The sequence below is a fragment of the Helianthus annuus genome, chromosome 10 (assembly GCF_002127325.2).
Source record: "Helianthus annuus cultivar XRQ/B chromosome 10, HanXRQr2.0-SUNRISE, whole genome shotgun sequence".
Taxonomy (NCBI): Eukaryota; Viridiplantae; Streptophyta; class Magnoliopsida; order Asterales; family Asteraceae; genus Helianthus; species Helianthus annuus.
Window position 1 is genome coordinate 129,025,621 of NC_035442.2, and position 22,047 is coordinate 129,047,667.

At 34.0% G+C, this 22,047-nt stretch overlaps 1 protein-coding gene across 1 annotated transcript in view; it reads right to left on the reverse strand.

Annotated features, from left to right (window-relative positions):
* Positions 1 to 10,361: 10,361 nt before the first annotated feature.
* LOC118482693 overlaps positions 10,362 to 22,047 on the reverse strand; it is a 39,151-nt gene continuing 27,465 nt past the window's right edge. Inside the window, exon 4 of the mRNA XM_035978305.1 lies at positions 10,362 to 10,505. Within this exon, the coding sequence (XP_035834198.1) occupies positions 10,362 to 10,505 (144 nt within the window). The remainder of the gene's footprint in view (positions 10,506 to 22,047) is intronic.

Consider the following 22,047-nt stretch of genomic DNA (forward strand, 5'->3'; position numbering starts at 1 on the left):
GTCAGGCAGAGCCTTGACATGCATTACGGAGTTCTAGATCAATTGGGCATAGTATCGACTTAGTAACCAGGGGTTAAAATACTTACAGCGGGGCAGAGTTTCGGGTTTTAAGGGGGTATTTGGCTATAAATTTCGCCGACAGAAGTTGAGAGAAAAGAAGAGATGATGAACAATTTGGAAATGCAGCTGAACGTCCAATTTATATCCTTTTCTGGAGTTTCTCGCGCCCGCGACTCGCCCTAGCTAGGGCCTAGGGTTGGTGAGTCATGGCATGTAGGTGTGACGTGTGTAGGACACGTCGCATCACAGGTAATCGACAAGTAAAGGAGCCTCGTGCCCCGCGAGACCTACGGCCAAATGGGTCACGGCCCGCGAGCGGCCCGTATTACTTGTTTTATTTGATTTTTATTAATATAAAGGTCGTATGGGTTCGTTTATTGCATACGGGGTGTATCTAGGAGCGTTTAGGGGTGATTTTCGTGGGTTGTTATATCCTCCCCACCTTGTTTTAAATCTCGTCCTCGAGATTTGGGCTATGATATCTTCGTGGGGTTATGTCAGGTCTTTTAGTTAGTAAAAACGGTATCAACGTGTCTGAGGCAGAATCAAGATCTGAAAATATCCTTATCATATAACAATTTTGGAAATCAATGGTTCAATAGAATTAGTCTCGGGAATTGATGTTAACTGAACGAGATGAAATGATAAAATCATCAAGGTGACTAAGTTTTACAAAATCAAAAGAGGAATTTAGTAGACATATGACTTTTAGAAACAATAGGATTCACTGTCAAAGGAAAACTTACTTTGATTGTCAACTGAGGAAGGCTCGAAATTAATAACATCAATTGACTTGTCAATTTATCAAACCAAAAATCCGTGTAGTGATATTTATTTAAATTTCAAGGATACACCGAAAATACAATAGAGTTTAGTGTATCATTGTCCTAATAAATAATTGTATCAAGACTACTTTATATAATGAGTCAAACGAAAGACGTATGGAGTTTTGCATGAATTTGTATGATTAGGGTTATGATTAGCTCAGGCTACAAATTTATACCGACGCCTCAAGGGGTCATAATGATTGTAATAGTTCAATAATCACGGTAACCGAACAAATTCAACTGTTCCCGAAATTAACTGAAAGTTTTAATGAAGAGAATCTGGACATTAAAAAATATAGGATTTTCAAATGAAGGAATAAATGAATGTCATAGAATTGGATCAAAGATGAAGGAAATGTTGGAGGTACATTGAAATATAATATGAATCTATGTACCTTTATTTTAACACATAATTATATTTAGACGAGTTTAGGATAATGAACCAACAGAAGATAGATAAATCTGTACCTTAAGTGTGAAAATGAAATTAATTCAAGCTTCAAAGAAAACGCCACCACAAGATGTCGTGATTTAACAAATGATTTATTGGAGTTGAAGACTTTAAACAAGTCTACCATGATTCAAAATGAATGATCATATGAGACCTTGAATTGAATATATATATATATATATATATATATATATATATATATATATATATATTGCTAGCAAGTTCAAACGATTGAGCTTGGTTTGGATATATTCCAACAATGGATACATGTATTGACAAGAAAGGGTTACAAATGAAAAATCCTGTAACTAACTTTGAAAAGAAAGGAGTTTTAAAAGAAATCTGTCGACTTGATATCAAGAAGTCAACGTTTTTACAACAACGTAGGTTAAAAATTAAAGTGTCTAGATTGAGTATAACGAATTAATATCTGAATTCTTGTTAAAATAATCTTTTGAAGTGAAATTACATGCGTAACAAGCAATGCATGTGCAACATATGAGTTTGTCAAGAGATGAGGTAAATGAGTCTTTGCTTTATGAAAGAAATTCTTGTGATATAATGATCAATATAAAACTTTGATTAGAACCAAATCAACTAATACTTCTAGTAAAACGTACTGGTGCTTATATTAGAATTTGTTGTTGCCTTCTGTGTTGTAGATGTTCATGCATTTTCCTTAGTTTCATCTGTTGTTTTATCCATGTTGTCAGGTGCCTTAGATAGTTTCGGGCAGTAGGGACGGATATGACCTGGTTCTCCGCAGTTGAAACAGATGTTAGTTTTCCTTCTACATGTTTCCTCTGTATGCCCAGTCTTCTTGCAGAAGTTACAGTGGTGTGTCTTCCTAAAATGGCTTTTTCCTGGATACTTTTTGTTATCGTTTCTGCAGGTAGGTTGTGCGACTGATGGTCCAATTCCTTTATTCTTATAGGATTTTTTAGAGCGGAATTCTTTATAAGAATAACCATAGGTTGTGGTTTTCTTTATATTGATACTAGGGCTAGGTTTGAAGTGATGAGTATGCTTATAGTGTATAGTAGGACTCTCGTTTATAGGCACTTAAATTTTAATAGCTTCAATGATCAAAGGTATGGCATTAGATATTCCTTGATATATTATATTTTCTATAGTGTTTTTATCCAAAGAATTTCCATTACTAGCAGGAATTTCTTGATTACATGCTATTTCCTTTGTCATCTGAATTGCACACATTTTCAGATATTAATATCACAGAACTAAACAATCATTCAGACACATATTGTTGCTCATACTGCATTAGTACAACTATAGTCACACCTATCAGTATTATGCGTTGATATATATATATATATATATAGGGTTAGGTTAACGTACAAATGCCCTTATCGTACATTACGTACGCTATCATCTCAGCCGTCAGATCTTCATCCCACATTGAAATCGCATGTTGGTTTTTTGTAACAATTTCGCATGTTGGTTTTTTAACATGCGATTTCATCAAAATTAACACATGCGAAATTGTTACAAAAAACCAACATGCGATTTTATCAAAATTATCACATGCGAAATTGTTACAAAAAATCAACATGCGATTTCATCAAAATTATCACATGCGATTTCATACATGCTATTTTATAACATGTGATTTCACTATATCGTACGTAATGTACGTTAAGGGATATTGTATTTTACACTTTGCCTATATATATATATGTTATGTATTATCATTTACTTTCATTATATATTTTATCAAAATATAGGGAAAGTATAAATATCATATTAGGTGTTGTTCCTTCTCGTAGGAGTTGCAGGTGAGCTTTTCTTATATATTACGGGTTTGGCATCCTATTGATAATAGCTTCTCTCCATATTTCCTCAACTCAGCTATATTTTTAGTGCTCATCGCTGGATAGGCATTCAGGATGTATGGTGGAAATTGTGTTTGTAATAATGGCTGGAAATAAGGGCTTTGTATGAGATCCTAGGATTCCCAGTCATTGGTCCTACTATTGGTCCCTTGGATTTGGTGCTAGTACGGGTATCCTTAAGGTTTCTTTTGGGTTAAATGCGGGTATGGGTTAAGAAATCATCGGAATAGATTCTGAGTAAACATGTAGGTTTGTTTCTTCTGCTATATAAAAGCTTGCTTTTCTATAGAAAATATTTGGTTATTATATTGTGTGCATTACCAAGAAATTTTGTCCTATATATACAAACGTATATAAATATAAAGTTTCAAATTTCCTGTAATATAATACTAAAAATCTAATTATATAACTGATGGTATTAATTATCCTGCTTATTCCCATTATTGTATTCATTCTTTTTAAAATAACAATAGTATATTGAAATAAATTTCCATTAAATTTATTGAACATGATATTTTGGAATAAAAAGGGTGGATAGAAATAACTTTAATCAAAATATAGACTTTCTGGATTCATTAGACTTAATTTTTTTTTTAACCAGAGGGTTAAACTATATTGGTTGTAATATGTTAGGATTTGATTCTGAATTTATCTTTATAATATATATATATATATATATATGTGACATAAATATAGTTTAAGAGATGAGTTAAACTATTAAATGGTAAAATTTCTTAAGCTATTTCCTGTTGATATATATGTGTTACATACATATATTTTAAACCATATAGTTATACAGTATCAAATGTTTTTTTTTGTACATATTTCTACTTTATGTATGAAATATCATTTGTTTCATTAATACAGGTTATAAAATATAAAATATTTATATATATTCTTATAGTGTTATTATGAAAATCCTGTTTTAATATTGTATTAAACAATAAACATGTTTTAAGTATGCTATGATACTATATTTTAACAAAATTAATATAATTATATGTGTCGTCAAAACTTTGACAAAAATATATATGTTTAAGTTGAGTAAAAATTTAGGTTATATCATAAACCATAAAACATATTACTCGTATCAAATAATATCTTATATTATGATGTTTCAGAGGTATCATACCTGAATTGTGTTATCTTATATTAATATCTTTGAGTAAGATATTAATGTTAATATCATAATATAATTATAATGTTATAAAATTTATATCGAATTATATTCATATAAATATATGGGTATGATATATATATTATATCACAGAACTTAATAAGACATAACATTATTAATATATCACCGCTATATATATAATGTTAAGCATGGCATAACTGTAAGAAACAGATATTGGTTACACATATTGGGAATTCAAAATTCGTTAGAGTGGCAATAAAATCAGAATATAAATATTAAGATTTTATTTTCATAGAATAATACATAAGGTATTAAGTTCCTAACATAAATGTTTAAGGTTCAGGTATTAGAAGAACACCTAAATGGCTTAAACCAGTGGCTTGGCTCTGATACCACCTTCTGTCACAGCCCCCAACCCCACCCTGGAAGCGGGAGCCGCAAGCCAGCCAGATGGTACCGGTGTTTATTAATTTGGCAGCGGAAATGAGACATCAGGACCGTAGTTAGGAAATGAATATCAGAGTTTTAAAATACCATCTTTTACAATAAACAAGTGGGATAAAAATCCGGGTTTTGTTCACAATACATTTATAGGGATAAACCCTAATTATTAAAAACATGATCTTCCTTTTATTTAGGTAACTTTTATAGCCACTTCTTTAAGCTTTCAGTGCTCCATAGTTGACTTCTAATATCTTTCACATTATTTTACCTGAAACGTGTTTTAAAAAGGTTTTATCAGCAAGAAATACTGGCGAGTGCATCCCAGTTTAATCAAAGCACCTTTTATAACTTTACAGCATTGAGAGCGATTACAATGTTTATATCTACCAATATACTCATTCGGGATTGTCAATCCTGACTTGTGGTTATGTTACTCATTGGCTAACTCTTCGTCCAATAGTAACGGATTAAAAGTAATGTATACAAAACCCCAACATACCGGCAGCAATTGTAGAATACATAGACTCAATCACTATTAAGTGTAAATTATAACATTTGAGGTTTTGGTAAAAAGGGTTTACAAAAAGAGAATGTACTCAAAAAAAGAGTTTATAAAAGGGGAATGACTCACATTGTAGACTTAGGTATTTCTACGGCTTCCTGGTACTATTTCTTGACTATTTTCTTGAGTTTCTATGAAAACATACAATGCACACGTGTTAGTAAGCTAACCCAAATCACATTAGCCATACAACACGAGACAGAACTCCAACGAACTGAGTCAAGCAGAGCCTTGACATGCGTTACGAAGTTCTAGATCATTCGGGTAGAGTATCGACTTAGTAACCAGGGGTTAAAATACTTACAACGAGGCAGAGTTTCGGGTTTTAAGGGGTATTTGGCTATAAATTTCGCCTAGAGAAGTTGAGAGAAAAGAAGAGATGATGAACGATTTGGAAATGTAGCTGAACGTCCAATTTATAGCCTTTTCTGGAGTTTCTCGTGCCCCGCGACTGGTCTAGCTTCTTCTCTCACGGCTCGCGACTCGCCCTAGCTAGGGCCTAGGGTTGGTGAGTCATGGCATGTAGGTGCGATGCGTGTAGGACACGTGGCATCACAGTTGATCGGTAAGTAAAGGGGCCTTGCGGGGCCAAATGGATCGCGGCCCGCGAGCGGCCCGTATTACTTGTTTTATTTGATTTTTATTAATATAAAGGTCATACGGGTTCGTTTATCACATACGGGGTGTATTTAGGAGCGTTTAGGGGTGATTTTCGAGGGTTGTTATAATTATGCTCCACGTTATATAACAAAATATACAAAAGAATTAAAACCCTACAAATAAGCAACAACTTTGGGCTTATGTTGGTTGTAACATGGGCTTGGGGTGCTTTTAAAAAAAAACGTTATGGTTCTGCTTCGTACATCCACCAAACACTGATCTACGCACCCGAGAAACCCCAATTTTCACCCATATCACAAAATCAATCGCTTTATACAAAGTTCTTCCTTGTATAGGTTATGGATGTTACCGGTGGTTAAGGCTGAAAGAGGCAACGACAAGAGACACTCCAGCGGCGAGATTAGGGTTTCTCTGTGATCCTTGATAGTGGTGGCGGCGCGATTACGGTTTTGCCACTTACTTTAGGCTCCGGGCGACTGTTCATCTAGCTTTGGTTTTATCTTATAAGTTTGGTATTATTTTTAGTATTTATTTTTGGTTTTTTGATGATTTAATCTTCAATTCGTTGTAGGGTGCTAAGGATAACGATGTAGATCTTAGCATATACAATGGAAAGTTGTATTTATCGTTAACATTGCTTTCAAGTGACGCACTCACAATCTTCAGTATTGTTTTGTTCGAATGTTATTGCAGCCCATTTGCCCAGTAATATTAATATAGAAGCAAACTCATCTTTTTCGTATATATATATATATTGGTATTGTGATTATATCTTTTAAAGTTTCTTACAGTCAGTTGTGTTGTCGGTTCTTTGTGGCATTGTGCTCACAAATAACAACTATGATGAACTGAATCAGATTTATTTGAAGTATAAGGAGAAAGATTTGTAGTTTTTGGTTTCGGTTTCAGGTTCAGAATTTGATATAAAAGTTGTTTGATTCATGATTTATCACTCTAAACAAATTGATAAAAATTGAATCTGGGGCTGGCACTTTTGATTGATAGCGTTACCACCAAAAAATATGTTGACCAAGATTTTGAATGTTCAAGACTTCAAGATGTTAGTCAGGTATGGAGTGATTGAAGTTATGTTAGATTATGTTTTCACTTTTTCTTTGTTGCAAACTATAAAAAAAATTCATTTGACATACTAATAAATTTTTTGTTGTAATTTTTTGTAGCTATTCTCTTGTGATATGGTCATTCTGTTATGCCGATATGGGTCGAAAACAACCAAAATCAGCCATCGTTGTAAAGTTGTTCGAAGCCAGAAGCCAGCAACGACGAGGTAAACATTTGTACTTGGCGATTAAGGTATTTTGTTGGTTACAAAATTAGTGCTAATTTTAATATTTTTGTGTCTTAAAGTTGCGGATACGATTAAGGTAATTTTTTAGGTCTGTTCATGATACACTATGATTGCATTTAGTTTTGATATGCTGTTGATTTCTTATAGTTTATTATGTGTTCTGCCATATCCTGTTTAATCTTTTTGGTTTGCTTGAGGGATTGTTGGTCAGCTTTATATCCAAAGATTTGGAACAACATTATATGACTATTATCTTTGTATTAGAAACTTTCTCATGCTAGCGTGTCAACCCAACCCGATCCATTGTATAAAATTACACCTTTAGACCAATTTAACCAGAGTTTTTATGCTAAAGCATGAACAAGTCAAATGAGTCCAGTGTTCTTGTAAAATCAGTCTTACTTAGCTTTGTTATTTATAGTAGCTTGAGGTTTTAAATTTGGCCAAAATCATGTAGGAACTAGGTTCACTTTTTATTAAAAATATTAATAAAATAAATAATAACGAGACTCTCGTTATTTGTTGGAAATTCTTCTAGTACAATACCGGTTACAAAAATAAATAAACCAATATAAAATACAATTTAATTGTACCAATCTTGATTCAAGCCAACATCTTTGGAAGAACTTCAACCGCACCATCTTGTATGAACCTCCGCTGCAAGAATGAACAAACTGTCGTTGACGGTTTTGGTTGAGGATCATGTTAGATACGGGGCCCTTAAAACAAATTCCACGCCTCCTCTCAGACGGTCTGTTTCCAGGATACAACAACCGAAGCAGTAGTTGTACTGCCGGAGATGACTCTCGCGCCCGAGATTACACCGGGTATAATTTGGTGTTATTGGAAAATAATGAAAAGAAGTTGATAAAAGGATAATTTAGAGAGTGCTCCTCTCTAAAATTTCATGGATCAAAGGACCTCTTTTGTGTGTATGTCTCTCCTATTTTAGAATGAATCCTCATTCTATTTATATTCATACACATAAAGAGCTAATTAAACCCAATTAATATTGTCATAATTTAGACAATTAAACAAGATCATAAACCTTGTAATGAATAGGGTTTAATTTCTCATTAATCTTGTACTAAACAAGATATTTAATATTGTAACAGACAATATTAAAGTTCAATCAAGTGGATTAAAGTGGTCAACTCGAAACTGTCATATTCATTCATGACAGAATTAAACGAGTTGAAACAACTAGTTTGACCAAGTCCAACCAGCTGTTTTGTTTCCGCTACAAAACTTGTGCGCGCGTAGAACTGATCCGCCAGTCCGCGCACCATGCTTCTAGGATCTCATGCCATGCCATGTGGAGTCGCGCACCACACGAATGCGACTACGCATACCAGGACGCCACCTGGTCATGCGCCATCCATACTCGCGCGCCACACGGACGCCACTATGTATACTAGGACGCCACCTGGTCATGAGCCATCCAAACTTGTGCGCCACTTGCATTCTTTGCCACAGCCAATGACGTGTGCCATGCCATGGTATCCGTATACTCCACCCAAGGGTGCGCCATAAGCGGAACCGCCATGTATCTGACCACGCGCTCATGGACAAAAATACAAAGGCGGTGTGCGTAGTTCAAAGTGCGCCACATTGGGCTTATAGCCCATGGCACGCGCGCATATTTGCACGAGTAAGGGTGCTCCGCACCCTTTAGAGTCCCCACTAGTGTTTGCCTTTAAGGAAACAACATACAAGGAGTGCTCCTCCTTATAAACCACTTTAAGTTTTGTCATCTCACCTATGTGGGACAAGTTGACAAAACTAATCTATTTTATTCATCTTTGTTTGTTCCGAACATATAACTTCAAGCTTCGATATCTCATTCATCTTAGCTCTATTTGGACATAGTTTGAACACAAACCGTAAATAATTATTTATACAACACATATATAAATATTATTGATGTCCAAAATATTTAGTGAAAAACTCATTTTCACTAAAATTTCCAACAAATTAATCAAATTTTGTATGTTTTTTTAATGTAATGCAGGTTGTCTTTGCTAAGGATTGGGTAGGTAGGGTTTTAAAAGTGGAAGGTTTGAGATGATTTTTACCATGATGTTCTTGGTCCCATTCCTCCATTACTAGAACCAGTCGTTTCAAAATTGGATTGCCTGGTTCAACCGGAAAGGATAGGTTCTAGGAATCTTGAAAAATAAACAAATGCTTCACAGCCCAAACTATTGGCCACACTTCATGCAAGACTTTATATATTTTATGCTTATCTTACAACTATTATTCGCCTGGTTAACATGTATAGGAAACACATTTACTTAGATTGATCTGAAGGTAGTCGTAAGGTCTCCTATTGTTAAAATACTATACTCATTTGTTCTCGCTTTGCTGCTACAGAGTCTAGCCAGACTGGGACGAAAGGGCATGAAGCATGATGTAACAGAAAACCTCTTTTGAAAAGCAGAAGTCCAGATAGACATGGAAGCGATAAGGCAGCCACACCAACAAATGACATAACAATAACCCTTTTGTACAAGTTGTGAACATACGGATTCAACAAACTTTTGTATGACTTAGTTAGCAAGATTATAGCATGTGAGTGAAAAAAAAAAAAACATCTTGATGTAACAACCATATGGCTTCAGCTAATGCGTATGAAACTAGCACCCCACCTAGCACCCCGCTGCATTGCGGCGGGTAGTAATATAGTTTAATCTAAATTTAAACTCATAAATTTTAATCTTTTAATATTTAAATTCTCTAAATAAAATGTTTATATAAATAAAAAATTGTCTTTTGTTCTGTTATAACCCAACCCCGGCCCTATACACTTACACAAGTCCCCACCCACTTTTATTTTTTTCTAATTGAGTAAACTGCCATTTTAGTTCCTGAGGTTTGGCCAGTTTTGCCACTTTAGTCCAAATCTCAAACCTTTTGCATCTGGGTCCCTGTGGTTTCCGTTTTATTGCCATTTTGGTCCAAAAGTGAAATTAGGTCAGATTTCTAAAAGAAAAACCTGGTTTTTTTGTCCTTTTTCTCAGGGGCATTTTGGTCATTTGGAATTATTATCACACATAAAAGCAACATCTTCCCTCAAACGCAAACCCAAACCATAATCCATCATCTTCTCCAACCTTCTTTAACCAACATCTCCCTGCAACTAATCCCAGCAACCACAATCCCTTTACAGCCACCACCCCCTACAACCCATCCACCACCGCAACCAACACCCCCTGCAACCACCGCCCCTTTCAACCACCGCCCCTGCAACCCAAAACCCACCAATATTGGTTAATTAACCAGGAGCAAAAGGTTTGAAATTCCTGTGACAAACACGTTGAATCTCCGCCAATGGAAAACTCCAAACAAACACCTCTGATTCTCTCCAAACAACGCTCGTGGTCACCGGACATCCACCGGCGGAGCAAGAGCATCGACGCTGCTGCTACTGATGTTGACGTCACCGATGATCGAAAGAGAGAGAGTGATCGGAAGAGAGAGTGAGAGAGAGTGACAGTGACGTTGTTCTGTGGCAATTCTGGTTGGAGGCAGTGGTGGTTGCAGTTGCTAGAGGGTTGAATTTAGGGTTTTGATTGTGCGTGGATTTGGTTGATAGAGGGTTGTGGATTTGGGTGGATTTGGCTGTGGTGAGAAGGAGGTGGTGGTGGCGGCTATGGTGAGAAGGGGGAGGAGGAGGTGGTGGCGGCTGTGGTGAGAAGGGGGGAGGAGGTGGCAGTGGTGGAGTTGGAGACTTGGAGGTGGTTGTGGTTTCATCATCTGTCATCATCTGTATATAATAAAACTCATAATGACCAAAATGCCCCTAAGGAAAAGGACAAAAAACCAGGTTTTTCTTTTAGAAATCTGACCTGATTTCACTTTTGGACTAAAATGGCAATAAAACTGAAACCACGGGGACCCAGGTGCAAAAGGTTTGAGATTTGGACTAAAGTGGCAAAACTGGTCAAACCTCAGGGACCAAAATGGCAGTTTACTCTTTCTAATTCTTCCAGAAAAAATGAAGGGTTAAAAATGAAGTTGAAAAACAACTTCACGGTAAGAAAAATGGAGATCAAACTCCACGTGGGCATGGAAAAATGAGAAGATTTGGCTATTACCCATGCTCATGTAATAATTTTACATATCTGTAAATGGTTAACATGTAAATGGTTAACTTACACGTATGCTAAACATTTACGTATATGTAAATGGTTAATTTCATTTGATTTCTTTATTGTCTTCCACTACTAGAAAAATGGACAATTTTCTACAGAAATTTCCTACACAATTTTTTTCGTCACAGATTGCTACACTTTTATGACGAATTTCCTACAAAAAAAATTTCAAGATTTTGTTACAAATTTTCGATGCATCCATGACGAAAAATAAGAAAACCCTAATTAATTGACAGTTGCGTAACAAATCTATCGGAAATAACCTACAAAACAAAAAAAAAATAAGGGAAAATGATATCTTATTTATGACGAAAAATAAGAAAACCCTAATTAATTGATAGTTGCGTCATAAATCTGTAGGAAATAATCTACAAAAGGTTGATTATTATTTTTTACCGAATAAATATTTATATAAGCCAAAAAAATAAGGGAAAATAATATCGTTTCCTACACATTTATGACGAAATATTTATTTTTTTAATTAACTTAAACCATTCGTCGGAATTCCGTCACAACTTGTGACAAATTTCTGACAAAAAATAAGAAAATCCTAATTAATTGATAGTTACGTCACAGATATGTAACAAATAATCTATAAAAGGTTAAATAATAATAAAACTAGTATATAATAATTATAAAATAAACATATTCCTATACATTTATGACAAAATGCTTATTTTTAAATATAATTGTCACAAAGGCGTAGGAAACAATCCATGTATGAATACAATTTCCTACGCATTTATGACAAAATGCTTAAAACCATTGCAAGTTGTGACACATTTCTTGTGACATTTAAGGATTTGTCACAAATGTGTAAGAAACAACCTATATAATTATTCTTATTTTTAATATTAAATGTACGTAACTATGTGGACGTCTGGATATGAGTATAATGTGAGTATGTATATATGTATTTGTGCATGTGGGTATGTATGTATGTGTACATATATGAATGTTTGTATCTATATGTGTATGTGGATGTGATTGTATTTGTTATTATAAGTGTGCATTTGTATACATATATGTATGTGTATGTATGTATGTATGTATGTATGTATGTATGTATGTATGTATGTATGTATGTATGTATGTATGTATGTATGTATGTATGTATGTATGTATGTATGTATGTATGTATGTATGTATGTATGTATGTATGTATGTATGTATGTATGTATGTATGTATGTATGTATGTATGTATGTATGTATGTATGTATGTATGTATGTATGTATGTATGTATGTATGTATGTATGTATGTATGTATGTATGTATGTATGTATGTATGTATGTATGTATGTATGTATGTATGTATGTATGTATGTATGTATGTATGTATGTATGTATGTATGTATGTATGTATGTATGTATGTATGTATGTATGTATGTATGTATGTATGTATGTATGTATGTATGTATGTATGTATGTATGAAATATTTATTGTTAATTAACTTAAACCATCCGTCGGAATTCCGTCACAACTTGTGACAGGTTTCCGACAAAAAAAATAAGAAAACCCTAATTAATTGACAGTTGCGTCATAAATCTATCATAAATAATTTACAAAAAGTTAATTGTTATTGTTTACCGAATAATTATTTACTTGGTGTTCTTTTTTTATATTTTTACTTGGTTGTTGATGGGTTTTTTCATTATCTTTGTTGATGATTTAGTTATTTATCTTTGTCATTTTGTCCCACAAAGTGAGCATAGAGTTATGTTGTGGTTTTCTTGCATCTATTTACAGGCCATAAATTTTATGTTCTCGTTATAAAAGGTTTCTTTGGTATACATATTGGGGGTGTTTGGGATTCATTCTATAAGGACTTATTAGCTAGCTTATATACATTTACTTTCTATATATCTTATTCAGGGTTCTTAATTTCGAGTTAAGATCATGTTTAATTCACAACTTTAATACATGTCGAAAAACAGGAGGTTCAAACAGTAAGGGAGTCGTTATTGGAGGCGTGGTGGGAGGTGTAGGTATTGCTAATAGCTTTACTTTTGTGGTATCGTCAATCAAAGAGAACAACACCAATAGGTACGCCTTATTGATTACCAGCCAAATCTATTAAACTTAATCACACAAAAAATGCTATACTGATTTTATTTCAAACTTTATAGGTAGCTTATACGGGGCAACTGAATTGCAAGGTCCAAAGGACTACTTGCAACTCGTCTTGAAGAAGAAAGGAATCTACTTGCAACTCGTCTTGACGAAGAAAGGAAAGCAAAGGAAGAAGAATTGGCGTGCTCCCTCTTAAGTAGTTCTAGTTTTTGATATCTTTTTGGAATTATGTTGAGTTGTATTAGCTTACGGGTTAGACATATTGGAACTTGCGTTGTGACACATGATTTTTGAATTTATGTCATTATAACTTCGGTGAATTTTGTAAAATAGGTTTTTGGTATTATAGATTATTTCTAGAATTTTTGCCAGAAAAATGCAGAAATATTAAGTATTTTTTTGCAGTTTTTTTATTTAATAAATTAGGTGGTTGGAAATTTGTCACAAAACATACTCACTTTCGTCAAAAAAACCGTTACAAAAAATACTCAGTTTCCTCAGAAATTTGTAACAACACTTCTTATTTATTTGTCAGAATTTGGTCACAAAAAATACCTAGTTTCCTTGAAAATTTGTAACAACACTTCTTATCTATTTGTCGGAATTGGGTCACAAAAAATACTCAGTTTCCTCGGAAATTTGTAACAACACTTCTTATTTATTTGTTGGATTGGGTCACAAAAAATACTCAGTTTCTCGGAAATTTGTAACAACACTTCTAATTTATTTGTCGAAAGTGGGTCACAAATAATGTTGTATTAAAATTTGTTAATTTTTTTTGTTTTTTTATTTTGGTCAGAAATGTGTAGCTAAAAAAATAAATCTTAAAAGATAATAATTAAATATATTGTAGGAAATTCGTAGCAATTTGCGACGTAGTAGTTTCGTAGAAAATGGGTAGGAAATGCGTTGAAAACAGGTTTCCTACGAGGTGTTTTCCTACATCAGGTGTTTGTCATAAATGCGTAGAAAAGCCAGTTTTATGACACATTTCCTACGAAAACTGGTGTAAGAACTTTCAGATTTTCTAGTAGTGTTCATCAATTGATTGACAAATATCATGCGCTTTAAAGAGAAACTAGTTTTTTTTAACGTCGCGCGTTGCGGCGAAACCGATCAAATGATAATGTAAAACAAACGTGATTTGAAAATAAAATATGTTGTCTAGAAAGCCAAATTATTAGAACGGTTTAGGTTTATCATTATACCGTTTTATTATACCAAATAAATAGTTTATTTTGAGTACAATTTCGTTTTTAACAAAATTTATAACGGAAGATCGAGGAAAACAATCAAGCACAACTACGTACTTAAGTTTTTAGAAAAAGTTATAAACGTAAATTATTAAAGAAGTATCAAATTATTTGATAAATTAATATATGTTCTAAAAAAAGAAAAAAAATTATTAAAAAATTGGTAAAAGAATATATGGTTTTAAAAAAAGGAAAAAATAAAAATATGTTATAAAAAAGTAAATATAATAATAAACTATTATAATATATTAAATAAAAAATAATAAAAAGCTACATATTATTCTAAAAATAAAGTTACTATTCATCGTCCTTCGTTAATTATATATATAAAATTTGAAAAAAAGAAAAAAAGAATTATTAAAAAATGATAAAGGAAATATATTGTTTTAAAAAAAAGGAAAAAAATTAAAAATATGTTATTAAAAGTAAATATAATAATAAATTAAATAAAAAATAAAAAAACAATATATTATTTTAAAAATAAAGTTACTATTCAACGTCCTTCGTTAACTATATATATATATATATATATATATATATATATTATAATAGATATTTGGTTCTTGAAATATACCTTAGATAGCGCTTATTGATTTTCAATGAAATATATTCTTGGTTCTTTTGCGAAATCATATTCTTGAAACATACCTTATATTAAAGAAATCAATGGAATCGTTTGTGAACAAAAGAATCTTGAAACTGTCCTACATCATCAAGTTCATTGTGTTCTCAGTGGCGGAGCAACACTTTGAACAATAGTGTCGTCCGACACTATTGAATTTTGTGTAGCGAATACAACGTATAATAGGAAAAATTCAAACGATACCATTGTTTTGTTTTCTTCTAAAAGAACTAGATAATAAAAAAATTTACAGTTAAAAAATTAAGACCAGTTACTTGAATTTAATTAATATACTTTAAATCATTAGAGGTTCATGTTTAATATTTTTTCTAATCTAGTAAGCATTATAGGCAGATGTTTGATGATCATCTGAATGATGCCTGCACTTGTTTGTTATCACACAACCTCTAAACCATAATAATTTTTTGATAAACGATTTACATATAGCCTTGAACTTTAATAGATTTACCATAGGTAAGTTTAATAATAATTATATTTTCTATAAGCGATTTATGTTTCAACCACCAAACTTTAATAGAGTTATCATATGCTCCTTAAAGTTTAATAAAGTTAATAAACTTATTTTTTTTTCTTTTTTAACAAATATCTGTTCTTTTAACCTTTTTATAGCTTTAGTTCTTTTTTGTTTTACCTATTATAATTAAAGCTAACTTTAAACTCTAGACATGGTTATTTAATCATGTTGCTTTTTAACCCGTTAATATAAAATATACAAGATAACAAATATTATCGTTTTTTATTTACCTTATTATTGTTAAATGGAACTTTAACTCTAAATTGTTACTTAACTGTGTTGATTGCTTAATTTTACCATCATGAAATATATACATCCTCGCCATCAACCTCTACGACCTCGCCGCGAAGCGTGGGCTCCAATCTTTACCATCAACCTCCTACGACCCGCCGCAAAGCGCATGCTCGAATACTAGTTGAAAACATTATGAATCGTTTTCAAAACATGAAAATGCGTACAAAGCAACTATTAAATGAAAATTTAATATATTTCAAATGACTTTGTAATTTTATTATGTGTTTTTATTCATTGACATTGTACTTTTACTGTGATATTTGCTTTTATTATATGGTTCGACCCGACTAGGTCTGAACCGATCCAAAAAGTTCAACTCTAGTTTACTATAAACAAGGGAATCCATAAAAAATGACACCATAAGAAAAAGTTTTTAGCTCCGCTACTGTGTGTTCTTCAATATCGATTTTTGGTTAATTGAAGGACTGAAGAATTGACTGAACATTGCAAAAGGCTTCGGAATCACTATAGTGTTCTAGATGTTGAAATCGATGTAAGTGTTTTTTATGTTGAAGAAATCATGAGATTGGACAGAACATCATTAAATTGATTGTGAGTCCAAAAAAACAAAAACAAAAAATGAGATGATTAAGAAATTCAAATCATAGAGTATAACTACCAAAATTAAGATGAGGTTAAATTAATACGAGACACAACAAATGTGTTCACGTAACTCCTAACTAAAATTTGCCGTTCAGAAAAAAAAAAAAAAAAAAAAAAAAAAAAAAAAAAACTCCTAACTAAAATGTCGTGGCGATCGCTTTTGAAAACAAAACTTGTGTGATCCTTCATTATCCGTGCTTGTAAGTGTTTGATGATCATATTCTAACACTTGTATAGTTATAATACAACATGAATTGACATGCATGCCTTAGTTTCGTTTTGAAGACAACTAGCAAACACATTCTATTTGTTATTTGTTTGGAACATACCATCAATGACAAGTAACATCAGATGGATCATCAATCTCTTTCCGTTAATCTTTTTGTATTATCTTATATTGTTCAATAGATCAATTTGGGTATCAAATAAAAGACTTGTGAATTGTGTTATCTTACTTGGTTTTAAATTGGTAAGGTGGTTTGAAGACCATGACCTCTCAACAAACCTGTCCCCCCCCCCCCCCCCCAAAAAAAAAAAAAAAAAAAAAAACCATGAGTGGGACATGCAATGGAACTTGACCCCATGGATGTTGAAGCATATTTGGTAAGTAGGGGTGGCACTCCATAGACAAGGTTGCAAGTTGATCACATTTTGTTTAGCTTGGGTCATTGTCATGGTAGGTTTATCTAACCATTTGTTTTTTCACATATTCTTTTAAGTTTATTGAAATATAGTGCCGCTGTGGTAATTACTCTTTTTGTTACTAAAGTTTACAAAACAAACTGTAGGTCCCTTTTTCACGGAGGATAACGAACCTAAACCTTGTTATACAAACCCACTAGCGAGTGCGGAATCCAAGCTAGCAAGCAAACCGGGATTAAACAAGTATCAACACAAGCACACACGGGTTCACCGATTAACACAACTTGTATTAATGCAATGAGGGTTCGGTTACAAGCTCAATGTTTACAGAAATGTTCTATAAACTCTCTAAGTGTGTGAGTGTTTCGGACAGGATGCTCTCAACTCTCTATCTCTCGGTGTGACTATCTGTGTGCATCTATCTTCTGTCCTCAACACTGCATGGGTATATATACCCGAAACATCTGATGTCTGATCGAAGGATCCGATAGATGGTCCGAAGGATCATCTATCGAAGACAAGTCATTCGAAGGATCAGCATTGACCTCGAAGGATCACTTTTCGAGGTCCATGGTTCGAAACATATCCTTCGATGACGTCGAAGGATCAACATCATCCTTCGACCTCTTATCCTTCGACACATGACATCTTTTAACATGTAATCACTAACTGTTGGCCAAGTCATACCGGAGGATGGTTGACTTGGTCAACTTACAGGACTGACAAGGACATCGTTTACATCTAGACCAAATACAGACAAAGTACAGACACAAGTGCACCAACAAACTCCCCCTTGGCTGTAGCTTTGTCTTTATCTTCTATGGTTGTAGACTCGTTTTGAACTTCGACGGTCTTTGGTCTTCGAGTTATCAAAACTCTGATGTCCTTTCAAGTCTTCAATGTCGGAGGATCTTCAAAGTCTTCACGTCTTGAAAGCAGAGAGTGTATCAACAAACTACCCGTATCATGTAGGAAGTGTGTTGACAAACTCCCCCTTAACATAAGCTCCCCCTTGAGTTATGCTCGTGAAAAGACTTTATCTTTATGAAGTGAGATCCTTGTGGTGTTGATGATGGCCAACGACAACTCGATCATCTTCATCTTTTGAGCGCCTTCTCGTCGTGTCTTCATTCCAAAGCTTGTCATCGACTATGTTCTCCCAGCCTTTAGAATCTGCACATGCAAGAAATCTAAACGCATAATGAGAACAACTGCTTGGAATATAGTTAACATACACACATGACACACGAATGACCATGTAATAATCAAACACCGTCCGACAGTTTGAAAGTTTAAATTTGTCAATTTTAGTTTTTAACTTTCAAACATGCAAATTTTTGACCGTTTATGAAGATTTAGTCAGTTCGGTTTTCAGTCAGGTTTCAGGTAACGAAGACTTGAGCTCCAACATCGTACGATCGAAAATAAAGCAGAAATAAAATCTTTTTGGCTTTTATAAAGTTTATATTAAAACACTCCTAAAATCTTTTTGGTATTTTTGAAAGTAAAAGACAACAATTTAAAATCCTTTGAGTGTTATCAAACGACATCACCGCTAATGTCGTGCTGATATGCACCAAACGACGAAACTGTTTAAAAGAAATAATAAAAGTTAAGCAGTAAATAAATAAATATATACAAACATTCTTTTTGCGAGTTTCGAGGGTAAGAGAATCATATCAGTATACGGTCATGCCAAAACACTCTTGTTGTTCAGTTAGTTAACATTAAGATAAGCATCCTATAACAATTATCGGTATTGTTGTCCACTTAAGCTCAACTTATCAGATGTAATCATGGCGAGGGGATACGTTAAGGTATGATTTATACTTACCGACCGGTGTTCATCCACATCACGACACATTCCCGTATCAAGGTATGCACGAGAGTTCATCTTACCGGTGAGTATACCGATTATCATCTGTTTGACCGTATAAATTGTGAGATACTCACTTATTTTGATTTGAAAACAAGCCCTATGTGATATAATCACTTATTGATGAGGAACTTGATTTTCATATGCATGAGGGCACAGGTGCAAGTCCGTGAACAGGTCAGTACTTCCGTACAGCAGAGAGACGAACTTGACACCCGGATAAATGTGATATTTTATCACTTATTTGATTTGGACATGTGATTGTTTATCACTTATTGAGGTCGAATGCAGTATGCAATATGTACACGTATGTATAGTATCATGGAAGATCTAGACTTGCGTCCCCGTTATTTTTCGGTAAAAGATACAACCATGATACCCAGATGATAAGCAGCATAATGACCGAATATCTCAGAACCTCGGCAATCTATCAAACGAAATTTCGGTACTAAGACCATATGCCAATGAATGGTTCCCACCTGATCTTCAGTCGATTAAGATTTATATCACCCTGCACACTTTAAAATGATTGTGAGCCTACCGATACATCTTATATAGAGCTGCTTATCGTTTTGCATTTAAGGTTTAAAGAGGTTTGGATAGACCACTGATGTACTATCATTTTCTCTTTTGCTCTCCAGGAAACTCATTTTTGTTTTTCTATTGTTTTTGTGTTTTTGAAATTTTTCGATGTTTTTGGATTTTCATATTTTTGGATTTACTCCCCCTAAAATCAATAAACTAAGACAAATTTAAAACACAAAGATATTTACAAAAATGATTTTCCGATGTTGGTTTTACTCTTGCTTGACCTTAATGCCGTTTACCAAAATTAAGTTTTATCAGAAAAGATTTAACAAATTTTGGAAAAATGAGTTGGCATGTCGGTAAGCGGTGCGGACCATGACAACATTGATGAGTTTCATATTGAAACAATCACGTGTAAGGTTATATCCGAGATCAACGTGTCATGTCAAAGAGTGCTGTACGAGATAATAACAATTCACCAAGCAGCTAAAATATCGACAAGTATAGGAGAGATTAAGAATTTAAAGGCGTATCCTGCAACTGTTCCGTGCATTGCAAGGAATCTAAGCACTCTCCCAACTGGATATCCACCCGGTGTGGACTTCAAAGTCGAATTTGCAACTACTGAAAAGTCTCTTGACAGCAATAAAATCATAAACCTCCGGGTCCGGCTGGTCTTCCACATTGTACCAGCGAAGGTCTTTGACTTTCTATTTCAGAAATGGTGTGCGGATGTTCAATCCATGCAAAGGCATCGGCACACATTTCACTTCATTCGTTCCTGAGGACCCGATCAAAACCAGAATGACCAAATTTTCGGCACGTTCTTCATTTGGTCGAATTTTGCAACTTCATTCATCCAAATTTTCTTTTTCTTTTCTCTCTCTCCATCAAAGGCAACAATTTCTTCTGTCGCCTATCTTGTGCAAGGACATTCCACTATCAACAATCCTAAGACTATCAATAGTTCCTCCTGGAACTTCCTGCACACTCACTCAGAGATTAGTTGGAGAGTGGGACCCAAGCCTTCACAGACTTGGGTCGTCCGTCATCATCGAGAATTGTAACATCCATTTCCCGATGATTCGGAATTGATGTAGCTCCCCCTGAAACAGTTACCGGTTTTGGTATCCAAATCTCTTTCTGTTTTTCATGTTTAACATCCGATTTAACAGATTTTGTTTGAATAATCTCCGGTTTTAAAATCTTTTCAACTTCTTTTCTTTGTTTCTTTTTCTGTTTCTTTGCTCGTTGTTTAACAAGACGAGGGTCCTGTTTTGGTGAAACAGATCTTTTATGGTAATTGTTACCATGGGGGGCATCAATATTTGACTTTCTCTTGGTGAGATATGGACAATTCTTAATGATGTGTCCATACTCACAGCATTCAAAGCATGATCTCCGCTCAACAAACCTCGGAGTATCATAACTGCAATAGCCGGATGATGAACTTCGTGATCTTGAGGTACTTGGTCCTACATCACAACCGTTTGTGTGTTGTGTATAGTTGTTTTGACTGTTTCTTTTCAAAATTTTACTTTGTTTAACAAAATCCTTATTGGATTTGTTTTTGGAAGTATCAATTTTATCAGTCCCTCTTGATTTCACGAGGTTTATCTTCCGAACCTTTTTCTTGTTTTCGCCCTGTTTGCCTTTTCTATTCTCTTGGGCGGCATGATTTTGTTCACGGGGATCATCAACCTTTGCTTTCAACTTATGAAGATATGGACAATTTCGAATGATATGTCCAATTGTTCCACACTCAAAACAATATCTTCGTTCAACAATCCCCGAAGCATCATGTGATCGTCTTGCCGACGATGATGAACTTTGTGATCTCGAGGTACTAGGTTTTGAACAGTTTGGATCATTTCTTTTCAACACTGTTGCTTGTTTAACAAAATCTAAGTTAGATTTGTTCTCATAAGTCTCGATTTTGTCCGTTCCCTTAGATTTCACAAAGTTCACATTCTTGTTTTTCTTTTGGGTCTGTTGCTTCTGACCCTGAGTCGGTGTTTTTCCTTTAGGTTTGGCATGATTTTGCTGTTTTTGTACTGTTGGTAATTTCTTATTCCCAAATTGTTTTCGAATTTCGGCCTTTGGAATAGGAGGACACTGTGTAACTGTAACACGTGGTCCTGTCTTTCCCAAAAACTTACTTGTCGAATCTTCAAAGACTTTACTTATTAAAGATTGATTAACAT